This window comes from Pan paniscus, chromosome 13 (assembly GCF_029289425.2).
Source record: "Pan paniscus chromosome 13, NHGRI_mPanPan1-v2.0_pri, whole genome shotgun sequence".
Taxonomy (NCBI): domain Eukaryota; kingdom Metazoa; phylum Chordata; class Mammalia; order Primates; family Hominidae; genus Pan; species Pan paniscus.
This window is the reverse complement of record NC_073262.2, coordinates 64,963,869-64,981,681: the sequence shown is the minus strand read 5'-3', so window position 1 is coordinate 64,981,681 and position 17,813 is coordinate 64,963,869. Positions and strand designations below refer to the sequence as shown.

The window sequence follows — 17,813 nt, the reverse complement described above, 5'->3', positions numbered from 1 at the left end:
GTTTTATTGCAAACATTGATAAGAAAAAGAAGTTATTTCATGTGTGATGAAATATGGATAAATACTGTTATTTCATTTTTTCTTCTGATTATATAAGTCATAAAATGGGCTTTTAAATTGGTATAATATTTATGTTACTTCATTTCACATTATAAGCTATGCATTTTTTTATCTTTTTCCCCTGGTAATATAGGTCAATATGGTCACTTCTAAATAAAATATATTCTATCTAAAACAAGATATATTATAATAATTTTATTTTAATATACATAAAGTTTATGTTAGAACTTATTTTATCAGTATTTTAAATTTAAAATCCATGTTAATTGAAAATATTTTTAATATATTATACTTTGGATTTTAGAAAAAGTTGGAATATGTGGAGCCATAAACATAAGGAAGTAATAAAGATAACAATTCACAAATAAATGGCAAAAGTAGTCATGATTTAGTTTAAACCAACAAAATTATTTTTACCTTTCAAGGAAAACCTACCAATTAAAGGCTAGCATAGGAAGAGTTTTTTCTCTACTCTCTAAATAACACTTCTGTACAACGTAGTTGCCTCAGATGGAAAAAGGAACTTGAGATAGATAGGGTGTCTGTGTCTGTGTGTGTGTGTGTGTGTGTGTGTGTGCGTGCTTTTTGGTATTTGGTTGTCAGATAAAGTTTCTACAAACGAAAGAAAATAGTATCAGCCATAATACCTTCTTTGCAATTAAAAAAAGGGGAAATATGGAATTGGGAGGACTAATGATTCCAACTTTCTCAGCTCCTCTTGATTTTGTAGGTGGAAGGGCTAAGTGAAACAAGCAGGGCATAGTGGTCCCACAAAGAAATGGGAAGTCTGATGCCTTAACAACTGGACCTGCCAATCCCGCACCACAGCCCTTTCTACAAATTCGCCTTGGCTTCACCCACTCTGTGAAAACACTCCCCCATGTTGCTCCTTCCAGTCCTCTTAATTAGTTGACTCCCTCTGCACCCCCACACCCCCAGACTCCTTCTGTGAGAGGGAGCCTGGGTTGTATTCTGCAGATGCAGACAGCAGACATTCATTGGTACAGAAAAGAGAAAATGAATTGGTTTGGACCACACGTGAAAAGGAGTTTAAAGCACAAGAGGCCTACGTTCAGTTTCAGGCTTCCTAAGCTCTGTTATTTTGTTGTCCCTTCTCTTATTTTTCTTTTCAACCTTCTTCAGATGAAGAGAATGTGGCAGCAAGAGCATCCCCGGAGCCAGAACTCCAGCTCAGGCCTTACCAAATGGAAGTTGCCCAGCCAGCCTTGGAAGGGAAGAATATCATCATCTGCCTCCCTACAGGGAGTGGAAAAACCAGAGTGGCTGTTTACATTGCCAAGGATCACTTAGACAAGAAGAAAAAAGCATCTGAGCCTGGAAAAGTTATAGTTCTTGTCAATAAGGTATTCAAAGAACACATAACACTAGTTGATCATTTTCATTGTATTATTCTGAAACTTTTATATGATGGCATTTGTGTCATTGACTCACACGTTTAGTTTAATTAAGAGTAATGTCAAAATAAGCTCTTTATTTTATCTTTAATCTTTTTTAGGTATATGTAATATCTAAGTGATGAACCTGAAAATAGAAATTTTCCAATAAAACTAGGACATTATACCAAATAGCTATAACTTATGTAGCCCCAAAACCTGGGTGTTAGTTTTGATTCATCTGCTTCCTTTATTTCCCTTATCTGGTCACAGGTTATATTTACCCAGATATACTTTAAGGTTAACTAGCTAATTTATCATTGCAAATGAATATGAATAACCCCAAAATATCACTGGAATCAAGGATCAAATATTGTTTTTTACTTTCTCTTTAGCTGTTGACCCTTAGTCAAAGATGGCAAGTCCTCTTTCTCCAGAATACATATAATGTGGTTTGGAGATAAAATTAAGTGAAGGTTTGGTATCTACATCAAGTTAAATAGATTTTAAAATGCTCAAGAAGTATACATATATATATATATAAAATATACACATATTACATTAAATGCAACTGAAGTTTTCCTTCAATAATTTATATCTTAGGGTATTTGAAGGCCATCTTCATAAGTAAATATGTCTGCTTCACCGTAAAACAAAATCTAGTCATTTGAGCTTTATTCAGATAAATGAGAGTTTATTAATTTACAAATATACAAATTGGGGATATGAATATTTACTATTTTATGGAATAAAAATGAGCATACTTTTCCTTGATCAGAAAGTCTTTTTTCTGTTCTTATCTATTCCTTTATAAAAAAAAAAGCAGTAGACTGTAAAATATTCTATTTTTTATTTCTATTATGCTAAAAGTGTTAGTTACATCCTGTTTTTCAGTACTTAGAATCCATGATTTGAATGATTCCTATCATGTAGTTCCAAATGCATTTTGTGTGCATCTGCTAAGTCCAAAGAGCTCTCCTTTATACTTGTATACTTACTATTAAAACACTTTTATTTCTTTTGCTGGTAATGGTGACACATTCAAATTTGTTTGCCCATAGACTTGCATATATATTCCCTTTATACAGGATATTATTTTTTTAAATGAAATAGGTTTGAATCCTATTTCTACCTACCGGTACTTTGAATTAGACAAATTAGTAACTTCTCTAACTTTAATTTCTTCATCTGCGAAATGAACAAAATAATAACTACCCTGCTCTGAAATTTCAATTGGATTATATATGGCCTAGTAATGACTCCTGCTTTTACTCTTAAATACTAGCTTTCTCCTGCTCCTTTCTCTTCACCTTCATAACTCATGAAACTAAGTAACATAACCAGGGAGGCTTTTAAGTGCCAAATCCAAAGAAAAGAACCAAGTCAACTGGATTCAAAGCTACTTAAACTGATAATTTTGAAACCATTTGAGCATCTGCCATTTTCTCAAACTCAGCCTCACCATCTACCCTCCCAAAGGCTCCTCTTCCCCATTTACCTGTCTCTTTGTGAGTAATACCACCTCCTCCAAAGCATGCAGCCCCCACACCTAGGAGTTAGTTTTAATTCATCTACTTCCTTTATTTCCCTTATCTGGTCACAGGGACATAGGCTAATAGAGTTGAAAAGGGGCTTCGAGATTCAGCTTTCTTCCTTTGCAGAGTGGTTCTCTCACTTCTGCAGGGTAACTTCCTAATATCAAGGAGGTCCCCCTACTAACAAGACACTGACACTCTTAGAAAGCCCTATTTGTATTCATCCAAATCTGTTTCTCTGGAATCCCACAATCACCGGTTAGAGTTCCTTCCTCTGCAACCACACGAAGTCCTAATTCTCCAGCCTAATGACAGCCCTTCATATAGACAAGGCAGCATCATGTGGCTCCTAAGTTACTTTTTTTTGTTGTTCCTTGGAATAAATGTCCACAGTTCCTTTAACTGCTTTCCATATAACATGGTTTCTAAACCTGTCATCATTCCTAGTGCTCATACTCCTTCAGACATTTTTCTGGGACACTCTTAAATGCGGTGTCCAGAGTTGGGCAAAATACTACAGATAAGATCATACCAGTGCAGAGCGTAGGAGACATGAGATATGACACCCAGCTTATGACCGCATTTGCCTCTGGCATCCACAGGGTTATCTGGACCTTGTCATAAAATCAAAATCCTCAGTTCCTTTTTATTTGAAAATCTCTTAAACTAGAACATTCTTAATTTATTTTTGTGCAGTCAGTTTCTGAGCCTAAATTCAAATACTTAGGTTTATTTCTTTAACTATTGATCTTTTCAAGTCTCATATTTTTGTATGTGTCTGATGCATCTTCCTTTCTATAATATTCCCTTCTCTTCTCAATGCTATATTCTAGCCAGGAATCTTTCATTGCATTGGATCTACATGATTCTTCGGAATGCACATTTATGGCTATGTTTAAATATTAATTTATCCTCATTAATTATTCACATTCACTGCATTGTTGTGTGGACACCTGGGGACTTGACTCTAATTCCTTATTGCTTTTCTATTGTTTTTCTCCTTAGAATTACTAGAAATCCCTCCACTAATTCTTCCATCTATGTCATAATTGTTTACTATACCATCTTTTTGAATTTTAAATTAATTTCAGTTTTAATTCTTTTTGATTGAGTCAGAACACCTCTGGCCCAGTAAGTCTAAGTAACCTGAATCTTGTGTTTGGCCCAACAGCAAGGTATTGTTACCCTTGATCTAGAAAAAAGAAATCCTGTTCTCTAACACCATTTACTTTCATCTCCCTTCCTCCGTCCTTTCCAAAGTTATAGCCTTCGAATGCAGAGAGAAATGAAAACACCACCTGTGTTCCCAGACTTTCCATTTCCTATCTAGGGCTTCAACATCATGAGAGATAAATCCCAGGTTCCTTCAGATGCTGCAATGCAGCCCCATATGATTCAGCAGAAGTGGGTAGCAGTTGGGTTTGATTAGTCTTGGCAGGCACTCTGTCACATCTCAAGAAAAGGCTCCAAGAGGACCATACACCTCCCAATTAGCCATGTCAGACTTGCATCTGGCTTTCTCTGTGTCCTTCAGTAGGAAGTCAACACCACCCAGAGCGAGTATCAGGATTTCCAGCATCTGCTATCTCCTGTGACAACTTCTTTTTGTTCTGTACATCAGAAGGTGCGGCTTCTTTTGAATATTTTTGACTCACCTTTTATGGGCAGAATTTTGTGGTGCAATGTCACTCCATAATACAGAGATTCTTAATTAAATCATTCAGCATGAGTGTATTTAAAGACAAATCAAATGCAGATCTTGTCCTGAAGAAATATACAGTCTAGAAGAAAGATGAGAGATATATGTTGATAATATGATAATTAATATTTTATTGCACTTTATAAAGCACTCTCAGATATATTATCTCATTAAATCTACACAGCAACCCCATAAGGTAGTCTTTATTATTCTCATTTTTTCCCATCAGAAAACTGAAGTTCCAAGACTTTAATTGGCAATTCAGGGATCATCCAGCCAAGAAACAGCAGAAATGAGACACGAACTTTTATCTTCTGAGTCCACTGGTCTTTCTTTGCCACTGCACCCTCCTTCTAGAATAAAAGGATGGGTGAAATATCGTGGAAGTTTTAGTACTGACAATACGGCATCCTCTATTTCATTTAATTTTCACAACCCTATAATAGGTTAACATTATCCTCATTTTATTAATCTGGAAATTGAGAGCATTAAGATGATTGAGACCTTGTCCAAGGTACAAAGAAGTAAGTGGCTGGAGTAGCTGTTTTCAGGGCTTTCTTCCCTCTGCATCATGCTGTCTCTTTCCACTAAACTTAATTTCCATTCTTTTCCTCAGAAGCCTTCTGTCTTGCATAAATGAAATGGAAAGAATACTTCTAGAAAATGATTCAAGAACGGCTTTGTGGAAGAGAGAGAGAAGAGCAGAGCTGTGACTCTCAAATTTTAAAGGCTTAAATGTCATTAAAGTGAAGGTTTCAAGCCTCTGCCCCCCAGAGATTGTCCCTAGATTCAGTAATTCTTGAGTGGGACTTAGGAGTCTGCATTTTCTAAACTTCTCAAGTGTTTTTGTAACAGGTAGATCAGAGAGACTTTACTTTGAAAAAAAAAAGAACTAAATGAAAGTTTCTCTTCTTACTCTTTCTACCCTTTCCACCTTGTGGTAAGGTAATCTTCTTTCACTCACCAACTTGATTACTGATTTTAAGTCCACTTTGCTTCCTTAGAATTTATGGATTTCATTTTAACTCTTCCCCACCCCTTCTTCCAGCCCCCCAGACACCTACTTTTGGAAGCCTCCATCATTTCCACTAAATAATAAAGTAAACCACTATTCTTCATAAGGTAGCTGTTCCCTTTAGCCAGGGGGATCAGCCATTCCTTATTTAACACCTAAGTGGGACTTACCTCAAGTAAAAAGATGAATAACACAAACCCTACAGACTAGGAGAAAGGTAACCACTGATTGCATTTCCGGTAGAATTATGGAGAGTGAATAATATAATGGGCATTCTTTGAAGCTTGCCCTTGAAACTCTTCCTGCCAACTCTCTGTTTCCCATATTGTACACTGCTGGGCTTCCATTGCATAAATCTTCCTAGGATATGACCTTCGAGAGGGCCTTATATTTTTTCTCCTAATCCAGAAGGTATTTTGAGTGACTAGTAATGTGTAGCATTGAGGTGTCAACCCAGCTACATTCAGCAGATGTTATAACATACAGAATCAGCTGAAAAGGACCCGAAGTTTCCACTTCTTTTGCCAGGTCTACTTGCGGGTTTGTTCTTTCTCAGCCACCACAGCTATTCCAGCAGCTCATTTCTTCACTTCACATCTGTTCTCCTAGTCAATGCCCTAACTCCTCACTTGTGGTTCCCTGATTCTTCCGGTCCTGTGGGCCTGTTGCTTCTGGTCTAATCCAAAACAAACAACAGGAATAAATCACTTCAACAGTACAACTTGTAGGGATCCTGTAAACTGTTATACTACATGTAAAATACTCTGCTTGATGTTTGCAGCCCTTTATAACCTGGCACTGCTCTACAAATTTAAAAATGTATTTCTTATTCAACCTTAGCTTCAGTTTATCTTTTCACTGACTCATGGCTTACTAGATTCAAATTCCTTCAAATTCCCCTTTTTTGAGTGGTCAGTTGCTTCTTCTCTTAACTGTCACTTTGTGTGTGTTTCTAGGTGAGCATTATTACATTGTGTTGTAATAATTTGTCTTGCTTTGTTTAGTCTTGGTCTGTATGATCAGCTAGACAGAGTTCCTCAGAGTTGTCAACCATATGTTAAATATCTTTGTGTCCCAGACATAAATGCCTACACCTAACAAGGGTATAATCAGTGCTTATTGACAGATGAATGAAAGGAATGATGGGAACGTTGTTATGCCTGATTCACTGATAATGTAAACACCTCTTTTCATGCTGGATGCCAAACAGGCCTTTGATCAACACTCTTTTGGCTTCGACTAACTTTCTCTCTTTTAAAAAATCTTAACATTTTTTTAAGGTACTGCTAGTTGAACAGCTCTTCCGCAAGGAGTTCCAACCATTTTTGAAGAAATGGTATCGTGTTATTGGATTAAGTGGTGATACCCAACTGAAAATATCATTTCCAGAAGTTGTCAAGTCCTGTGATATTATTATCAGTACAGCTCAAATCCTTGAAAACTCCCTCTTAAACTTGGAAAATGGAGAAGATGCTGGTGTTCAATTGTCAGGTCAGTTTAAGTGTTTATTTTTTTAAAAAAATTAATAGTAATATTAATGATAACAAAGGCTGTATTTGTTAATTTTTTAAATGTTCGTGGTTTAAATTGTCTTTTATTGCTTATGGTTTTGTTAAAATCTTTGTACTTCCTGGAGGAAACAAAAAAAGTAAGTTTTTAATTAGACCACTTTATTCTGCATAAGAATACCATTATTAAGGCAAGCACTCGCTGGATTTTCCATTTATTCTGACAAGTTCCTTTATTTGCTATTGAATGTTGTTAGATCTGCTTCCCTTTCCCATAGAATAAAAATACAAATCTTGTCTTTTATGGGGTATAGGATGAGAAGGTAGGAGAAAGAATGGAAAAAAGTAAAAATAATTTATAATAACTAAATGCAATGTTAAAACAAGGCAAAATTTTCCCTCTCTAAATAGTGTGTTTTTCACTTGATGTAATAAAAATAAAATTCACCAACCTAAAATTAAATATTTTATTAAAGAACAAAAGTATAATCCTGAGATTTGTTTTGTAATAAGCCAGGGTGTGAATTCCACATCTAACGCTTTTTAGCTCTGTAAACTTTCTGAATCTTGTCTATTAAAGAAGGAGAATGTCTAACAGGGAGTTTCATGATTAGTATATACGAACGTCTGTGTGTACAGGTGCTAGTATAGTTAGATTTCCCTCCTAAAAACTGAAAGTGGACTGCTCTTGTGTCGTGCCCAAGAGAAGGCATCCCCAAGGCAGCTCAATTACTGGTCTAAAGCTATTTTCTCACTGTAGTGTGCTGATATGGAGAAATGAACTCTTTGAATTTTCTTTTAAGACTTTTCCCTCATTATCATTGATGAATGTCATCACACCAACAAAGAAGCAGTGTATAATAACATCATGAGGCGTTATTTGATGCAGAAGTTGAAAAACAATAGACTCAAGAAAGAAAACAAACCAGTGATTCCCCTTCCTCAGATACTGGGACTAACAGCTTCACCTGGTGTTGGAGGGGCCACGAAGCAAGCCAAAGCTGAAGAACACATTTTAAAAGTAAGTCATAATTTTATGTATAACCAATGAAAGCAAAGCTAAAACAAATGCCAGGACTTCTTGGTCTTATTAGATTGAGTTCAAGTGCTGTGATCATCAGTTAAGTGAAATCTGTTTGCTTTAGTACAATAAATATACTCAGTCTTCTATGGAATACTAATATGCCTTAATAAATATCAATAACACAAAATGATATCATAAAAATGATGGAGAGTGATATAATTAATGGGAAGTTGAGATAAATAGAATGCCTTCTTTTGAACATCTTCTCTTATGGTTAAATTTAATGATCTACCTGATATAGAAATATGCATAAACTATGAAAGTTTCTAGTTGTCACACATAATAAAGTCTTACTCCATGAGTTTCAAAACTGCGTGTTTTCTGTCTTTCATATGTGATTCTAGGAATCTAGGTAATTCAAATTAAAGGGAAATAGGGATATGAAGATCTTTAAAGATGAGCTTGTCAGCTGCCCCCAAATTGTAACACCACATACAGTGCTACTGTTAATCTTGAGTGTTAAGTAAATCAGAGTAGCCCAAGAAGTATTTTGGTACCAAGGCATTTGCATTTGAATTTTAAGTCCCTTACTTTAAGTTGAATTCAATACAAATTATGTAGAGTAGACACAACATTCAGAGATGCAATTATAGGCTCCAAAATATAATTTATTACTGGGATTAAGGACTAATTCCAATCTAATAATCAAGGAACATGACTAAGGATGCTCCCAGCTTTGCATTGCCTGCTTTATGTGTAGAAGAAGGTGGTAGTATGATCCACGGATGTCAAGATGACCTTTGATATGCCTCATGTAACATGGTTATCTCAAAATCATTCTCTGTCAATGATGGTAAATTGTTATACTCTTTCCATGTCAGTTTTCCACCTGGAAAATGGAATTTAAGGAATGAATATCAATACACCTTTTTCTCTGTTATTATACCAACTTGATTTAGAAGCTCCTTTTTCCTATATTAGGACAAATGTTGCTGATTGTGGGTTAATGAGATCCATAATAAAACAATGTTAAAATGCTATATTTAGCAAGCAATGCTACATATTACTTTCATGAAATTTTATACCACATATTTATGCTACAATTTAATGCTACATATTTTTACATGAAAAAGAATTCTACATTGAATAAAGTGAAAGGGAAAAATAATTGCTTAAATATTGAAAAATGTCTCTTTTCCAGCTATGTGCCAATCTTGATGCATTTACTATTAAAACTGTTAAAGAAAACCTTGATCAACTGAAAAACCAAATACAGGAGCCATGCAAGAAGTTTGCCATTGCAGATGCAACCAGAGAAGTATGTGCTTAATGTTTTTTATCTATTGATTGACAATACTACATTCAGTAGAAAGATGGCAAAGGCTATTTTATACTGACCATCTGAAAAATATTATTTAAAAATTTTAGCAAACAAGTTTCAGGTTTTTTTTAAATTGATGTTAGGCAGTAAAGCACTACAGTGAATTCTCGCCTCTAGTCCTCTTTTAGTTTTCTAATTTACATGAGGAATAGCTTATTCATTGTTTGTACATATGAGTTACAAGGGACAGTGAGGGGCCATGGGCAGAGGGATGTGTAACTAAGCTGGAGGGGTTATGACAGTTCGTTTTAGCCTTTTTAATTTTCTTCGTGAATTCCAGGATTGATTTTCTGACATTCCACAGAGCCATTTTGTTGCTATCAAATTACATTTGGCAATGATAATGGGAATCCTATCTTATTTGCATACTTGCATATTTACTTTCTTAGGAAAACAGTGCAATGGTAAAGAAGTGAAATATTTACTTTAATGATGCTTTTCTGATGAATTTTTCAGGAATTATAAAAATAAACTGAGAGTCAATTTGGACATTATGGCCAGTAAATTATGTCAATACTTTATTTTGTAAAATTTAGGAAGCATTACAAATTCTGGCCATATGTACTTGATAATACCATTGAAAACAAGAATGTTGGGATAAAATGATATGAAATATGCATAGTAGATAAAACAATGCTTGAAATATAGTAGGCACTAAACCAATGTTAGTAACTAGCCTCCGTATATCTCTTTTTTTAAATTCTGAAAAAGACTGCTATCTACTCCAGCTGCACTAGCACAGTTGAATATATTTTATTCACTTTCCTTTTTTTGTTACTTATTGGGTTTTACTTGATAATTTTAAATGCATGTTTCTACTCATAAAGATTTTTAAAACTAAATTTCTCAGGTACATTTTTTAAAAGAATTTGCCATTTTTTAAACTTACTTTAATTTTTTTATATACCTTGAAGCATAACATACATACAGAAAAGTACGAATTCATATGTGTACTGATTGCTGAATTTTCATAAACTGAATACACATATGTAAACAAAATCCAAATCAAGAGACAGCACATTGCCAGTATCCTAAAAGCTCCTGGCTCCCCCTTCCAGTCACCATGCCCCAGGAATCACTACTATCTTGACTTCTAAAACAAAAAATGAGTTTTCACTGATTCTGAACTTTATATAAATGGAATCATATAGCATGCACTCCTTTACTTCTGGCTTTATTCAAACTCTACTTCAACTTTTTATTTTGGTCGAAATAATACTGAAACCAGTTTTACAAAGGAGGAATGTTTCTTAAATTACACTGTAAGCTTTCTAAATAATTGTGGCATTAATGCAATATGTGTTTTCTAAGTTACCTTTAACATACAAGGTTTATATAATTCATTAACTTTACTTTTGTTAACCTTTTAAGTTGGAGATTCCAGCAGAGGTAACAGGGTGTTGGTGTGGGTGTGGCTTGATGGCAGGCTTAAAAGAGAAGCTGACAAAAATAAATGTACAGACAAGTGATGGGACACTAACCTGTTACTGTGTCTAAACAAAGATGAATCAGATTTATTATAACCTAGAAATTATTCTAACAAAGATAATGTTATTCCTTTAACAATAAGAATACATAAGAATAAGTGTGTACTTTATTTTTAGGATCCATTTAAAGAGAAACTTCTAGAAATAATGACAAGGATTCAAACTTATTGTCAAATGAGTCCAATGTCAGATTTTGGAACTCAACCCTATGAACAATGGGCCATTCAAATGGAAAAAAAAGGTAATTTAGGTTTGGACCTAACACTTAGTTTATCCCATGTTTATACCAAGATTTCAGATGACTATATCACAGATTCCCCAAAAAATGGAAAGCAAAAGTAGTTCCAAATAGAATTTCTGTGTTCTCTGTAGGACAAACATAATAAACATGTTCTAATTCCTTTTCTAAGGAGAGAGATTCCAATGCTATCCAATTTTCTCTTTGTCTCCAGAGTCTTGAGATAAACATTAATAGCTCTGTCTCCAAAGGCAAACTCAACTAATATATTTTCATGCCATTTCTCTGTGCATCAGCTACATGTTTTTGCTGAGGCAGAACTCAAGCAGCAAGTCTAGGAGTTGGAAAACTTGCCCTGTTTCAGAACTCAGGACACATTTTGAGCCTTAACTTGCCCATTTTAAAACCAAGGTGAAGCCAGTTTTGGAGTTAGTAACATATATTCAAGTCCATGGCACAATTTTAGGGGGTTTATATGCTTATTATTTCACTTACATAATATATTTTTTCACAGCTGCAAAAGAAGGAAATCGCAAAGAACGTGTTTGTGCAGAACATTTGAGGAAGTACAATGAGGCCCTACAAATTAATGACACTATTCGAATGATAGATGCGTATACTCATCTTGAAACTTTCTATAATGAAGAGAAAGATAAGAAGTTTGCAGTCATAGAAGATGATAGTGATGAGGGTGGTGATGATGAGTATTGTGATGGTGATGAAGATGAGGATGATTTAAAGAAACCTTTGAAACTGGATGAAACAGATAGATTTCTCATGACTTTATTTTTTGGTAAGATTCAAAGTAACATATACTGGTGTCATTCATTTACCTTTTCAACATGAACTTACTGCTTCTCATAAGCTCTCCAAAAAGAGAAATATCTTTTGAAAGAAGAAATCCCACTCAGATTGGAACTATTTCTAATGATATGACCAGATTAGCTACCAGTTGTATGATCACAGTCAGTCATTTGGTCATTCAGTTTTATTGTCAAGACAATTGTAATGAATTTATTTATTAAACCATCCTAATTATTAGATATAGCGCAAGATTGTAGATGAGCCACAATTCATGAAACCTTCTAGTGTAATTCATTGTATGTTTTACTAATTTATACTTCCAAATAGTTTTTAAATTAATTAATTTTTAATCAATAAAACTGTATATTTTTGGTGTACAAAATGTTTGATATATCTGTACATTGTGGAGTGGCTAAATCAAGCTTGTTAACATATCAACTCTAATTATTTCTTAAAGAAAACAATGAAATGTTGAAAAGGCTGGCTGAAAACCCAGAATATGAAAATGAAAAGCTGACCAAATTAAGAAATACCATAATGGAGCAATATACTAGGACTGAGGAATCAGCACGAGGAATAATCTTTACAAAAACACGACAGAGTGCATATGCGCTTTCCCAGTGGATTACTGAAAATGAAAAATTTGCTGAAGTAGGAGTCAAAGCCCACCATCTGATTGGAGCTGGACACAGCAGTGAGTTCAAACCCATGACACAGGTATAAATATCCTTTTGGACGACTTCTTTTCTTTTCTTTCTCTTTTCTTCTTCTCTTCTCTTCTTCTCTTCTTCTTTTCTTTCAGACGAGGCCTCGCTCTGTCACTCAGGCTGAAGAGCAGTGGCATGATCAAGATTCACTGCACCCTTGACCTCCTAGGCTCAAGCAATCCTCCAGCCCCAGCCTCCTGAGCAGCTGGGACTCTAGGTGTGCACCACCACACCCAACTAATTTTTTAATCTTTTTTGTAGAAAAGGTGTCCCACTATGTTGTCCTGGCTTGTCTTAAACTCCTGGGCTCAAGCCATCCTTCTGCCTCTGCCTTCCAAAGTATTGAGATTATAGGCACGAGCCACTGCGCTCAGCCTGGACTTCTTTTCTTATGCTGTTATTACTCTTCTCAAATTGTTTTTAGTCTTTTTCTACCAATCCTCTCACCACCCACAAATACATTTACAGGATAAAACACCTGTTCTTGAAATAAAATCTAAGTCTAATAGCAATCAAATCTGTGGTTTTTGAGAGGTTAAGTGTTGTTTTAGGAGTCATTTTTCCCACATAATAATTGGAAGAACTTTCTAAGTTTCCCTTGCAAAAATAAGTGACATGTAAGCTTAACAACAAAGTTCAGAAATGATTGCCATGTAGTATCAAGCGGAAAATTCAAACTCCCACAAAAATGTGTTCGTTATAACTAGAACTATGCAAAATATATTTACATAGAATGAGACCTCTAGGGAAACTTGAAAAAACTAAAGAATTTGATATATTAGAGATTTGGGATTCTGGTATGTAGGTTTTCTGTTCCATTTTAAGGTGTTTTGTTTTACTTTGTTTACATGTTGCTTACTGTGGGCATAGTAAAAAACACTTGGGTAAGAAAAAAAGGCACTTGTAGACATTGAAAGCATGCATGAAGCAATGATGCCTTGTTAGAGTAAAATATTCTTCTGAGGGCTAAAATCACATTGACCCTGAGTCTTTCTGGGCAAATGGATACTTCCTTTCTATTATAGTTATCACTATTCAAGCCAATGGAGCAAATTAATTCTGTTTCAGTGTTTGCTGGAAAAAAATTCTTGAAATGGTTCACTATAACTCTTTATATACCCTCTACATGCACTCCTGTGAGCATTGCCAATAAAATTAATGCCAGAGAAAGTACTGTTTTCCTTGGGTAACAAGTTTGCTTCCTTCTTTTTGGTGAGATGTAGTTTGCTTTATATGTTTTTCTTTTTGCCTTAGCTTCCAGAAAGCTAGCAGGCAAAACTCAAGTTCAGTCTTATAGCCTCTGTGTTGATTCTTATGAGTTCTGTTTTTAAATTTCTATTATATTAACTTTAGCGTTGTGACTTTTATTGTAAGAGGGCTAAGCTTCTCTGTAAAAAGAGGTAGAGTGCAAATGAAAAGCCTATGTTCAAGCTACTTTCTGCTCCTTATTCATTTCAAACCAAGGGGCTGTGTGCCAAAATACAGAACATATTCCCTTCCTTCCCCACTCCTTGCATCCTCACCTTGTAAACTGGGGTGGACAAACTCCTTAGCAATGGTGTTAGGCATCTACGTGATGTGACTTGAAGATCTGACACTGTCTGGAATTTTTGTTATTAAAGTTACTCCAAATTAAGACACAGGCATCTTCTGCTAAAATCCAAGAACATGTAAGTTTTTATCGGGAGATGTGAGGGCAGGAGGGAGAAATTTTCAGAGAAGACTCAAGAGAGGCCTTTCTACAGGGTTCTCCGACAGTTAGGAGTAGGAGTCAAATAAGGACTCACGCTGCCTCTGAGAAGAAAGGGAAGGGGATGGAAGAACATACTTTTGGTCTGGCAGCTTTATTTTTGTTTAATGTATGGGGGCAATAGACAGTGTGGATGTGCACCAAATGCCAACTGGACCAACAGCTTTGATGAGAGTAGTTATGAAAATAAAACCACATTGTCCATATCAAGCTAGGTTTGTGCTCACTCATTTCTCCCATGTAAGGATGAGAGGGCATATTTTAATTTATTTATATTGACTTTCAAAATTCAGAGTTTTTTCATTTGAAAATAGTTTTATTTACAGTTGCATAACCTCTTCTTTCATTTTTATTTATATTGTCCCTTTGAATTGATAATATATTTACCTCATTCAAAATTAATGAGGCACAAGGCATACCACTGACCTCTAGTCTTCCAGCTCCCCTCCCTAGATGCAGCTGATGTTTTCAGTTTCTCTTGTGTCCTTTTAGGAATATTCCATAGCTTCTAACTCAAATGATTCTTAAAGTGACCAAATGCATATACAGTGTGCATTTTCTCTGTGACTGAAAACAATATATCAAAGCATCTCTGCATCTTATCCTCTAAATATCAAAGATTCTGAAGTTAATGTAGTGGGGGAAAAAAGCCCATTTTAGCTTCTGATTGTCATATCCTCTTCTCAACCGACAGCTCCTCCTTTCTTCCTCTGGAGTCACCCATCAATTTATTTCCTTGGCATAAAATGTGGTCTTCCCACCTCCAGACTGGATGATGGAAATATTTTTGTTATTGTGTGGTAATCCCAGATTGGAAATCAAATGTTGTCTCACCATTATGTCTTTGTTCAATGCCAAAAACAGATGGCAACAAATCCATGTATGATCTAATCCTTTGATTTACACTGACCAGTTGCAATTTATTATTTCTTCCTCTAATTAGAAGATTTTAATGTGTTTAGCATCACAAAATTTAATTTATTAAAATGTTTCTACAGAATGAACAAAAAGAAGTCATTAGTAAATTTCGCACTGGAAAAATAAATCTGCTTATCGCTACCACAGTGGCAGAAGAAGGTCTGGATATTAAAGAATGTAACATTGTTATCCGTTATGGTCTCGTCACCAATGAAATAGCCATGGTCCAGGTACATTCAAATACCTCTACTTACTATGTTAATTTTTATTTGTTGTGTTCCTATTTTAATTGCTTTCTTTTAGTTAAACAGCACAAAACATCTTTTTAGTTTTTAAAACAAAGCCTTTTTCCTGTTAAAAGAGCATTTTTAAAATGCTGTGCACTGTTGCCTTTCATATTGCTGTCAATTCATATGATAACCAGATACCTGTTGTATGTTTAAACAACAACTCCTCTTTAGCTATTTCTGTACCCTAAGGCTTTCCAGGACCATGACACTAGCCCCATTTGTAAGAGTCAAAAGCAGCCTGCTCTTTCCTAGGATGTCTGTGAGCCCCCAGCTGGACCAGGAATCTAAAGTACACTGTCCCACAAATGTCTGATGAAGTAACATGCCCAAACCTGAGGGAGCCCTGCTGTTTCTGCATTTTCTTCCCTTATCCTTTCCAATTTTCTGTGTGTTTAGAAGTTTTCCTGATAAAATGTTGGTTAGGGGCAGACTTATAAATGCAAAAATAAATAAAAGAGTGAAATGTTCTGTTTTCATTCAGATTTCACTTTATCTCTTACCCACCTATGTTAATGGCATTATTGTAACCTGTTGAGTAGGCATAGGTGTTATGCTGATTAATAGATACACTATTCTTCCTATAAAATTAACTAAAGGGATTTTTAAATAACTTAAATTGCATCCTTGAATAAAAGGCAAGTCATAGAAGACTAAGATAACCAGACTGCCATCAAATTAGCAAATAATTTTATTTCAGGAGTCTATTTGTAAGTCAGTGATAAGCTTAGTAATCAAACTTAGAATACATTTTTCCTTGAGGATAATTTTATAGTTGATAGGCTCCTGGGCCAGGCCACAGAAGTTTCTATTAATCAAAATATACCTGAATATCACTTTCTTAAAGAGGCTTATAGAAAGTTATCACCATGTTAAATATGTTCCCATGGGAAAATGTGCTAAGAATGTAATGTAGGATGCCAGAAACTGACCTGTCTTCTCACCAGCCCTAGTGTCAAGGTCGGAGATGACCCTTCTCTCCATTCATTCCTCCCAGCTTCCTACCAAGAAAGACGACTCCTCAGTCCAAGTCATTGATCGTGGTTGTCATAGTTTGAGAGAGAAGTTCTGAGAGCAAAAAGCCTGGACAGGATGATATTATGTCATTGAGGCCTAACCATCATCACTCTAGAACACTTTTTCTGTATTAAAGCATGTTATAAGTTTCAAAGAGCTGACTTACAAGTAATGGATTAATAACTAACTTTACTAACTCTACCCATTTGAAGACTGGCATGCTGAACAACCCAATATCATTTCATTCTGAGCAATGAATATCATTCCCAGAAAAAACCAGGAGGATTTGTATCACAACATACCCTTTCATTTACTTGATTTATTTGTGTTTTCAGGCCCGTGGTCGAGCCAGAGCTGATGAGAGCACCTACGTCCTCGTTGCTCACAGCGGTTCAGGAGTTATCGAACGTGAGACAGTTAATGATTTCCGAGAGAAGATGATGTATAAAGCTATACATTGTGTTCAAAATATGAAACCAGAGGAGTATGCTCATAAGGTATTGTTGGCCACCTCTGAATTTGATTTTCATTTAAAAATGGCGGCATGTGGTTGCCATTGATATCTCTGTGACTCATTCTCCAGACAAAAATTGTGCTGAATTATAAGTTTCTGTTTAGTGAACTGTGCTTAATCCAGATTCACATGCAGAGAATCAAGATCCATGGTGGGCAGGAAATTATCAGGGAGCCATTCCTCATTCCAGTAAAACCAACCATGAATTTGGATAATATAAATTTAGCCTGCCTTGTTCCAGAAAGACTGCTGCAACTCACTGATTCAATCCAACATGGTAATTTTGGTTTGATCCAATTTGTTTGTAAAGGCACAGTTTTTTAATTTCAGAAATGTAGATGAAACGCCTACTGTGTGCCAGGTAACCTTATAGGAACAGCCAACAGAGGCAAACAAAACACATAAGACTCCTGCTGCACGAAGTTTATATTTCTAATGTGTGCCTGGTGAAGTTTGGAGGACAGAAACAGTAAAC

General features: G+C 35.4%; 1 protein-coding gene across 1 annotated transcript in view; it reads left to right on the top strand.

The window, feature by feature from the left end:
- Nucleotides 1-17,813, top strand: part of IFIH1 (interferon induced with helicase C domain 1) — a 51,750-nt gene that overhangs the window by 29,286 nt on the left and 4,651 nt on the right. The window contains exons 5-13 of the mRNA XM_003820935.6: nt 1,204-1,424; nt 6,984-7,194; nt 8,015-8,232; nt 9,437-9,553; nt 11,221-11,344; nt 11,856-12,134; nt 12,603-12,862; nt 15,601-15,750; nt 17,160-17,321. Coding sequence (XP_003820983.3) covers nt 1,204-1,424; nt 6,984-7,194; nt 8,015-8,232; nt 9,437-9,553; nt 11,221-11,344; nt 11,856-12,134; nt 12,603-12,862; nt 15,601-15,750; nt 17,160-17,321 — 1,742 coding nt within the window. The remainder of the gene's footprint in view (nt 1-1,203; nt 1,425-6,983; nt 7,195-8,014; nt 8,233-9,436; nt 9,554-11,220; nt 11,345-11,855; nt 12,135-12,602; nt 12,863-15,600; nt 15,751-17,159; nt 17,322-17,813) is intronic.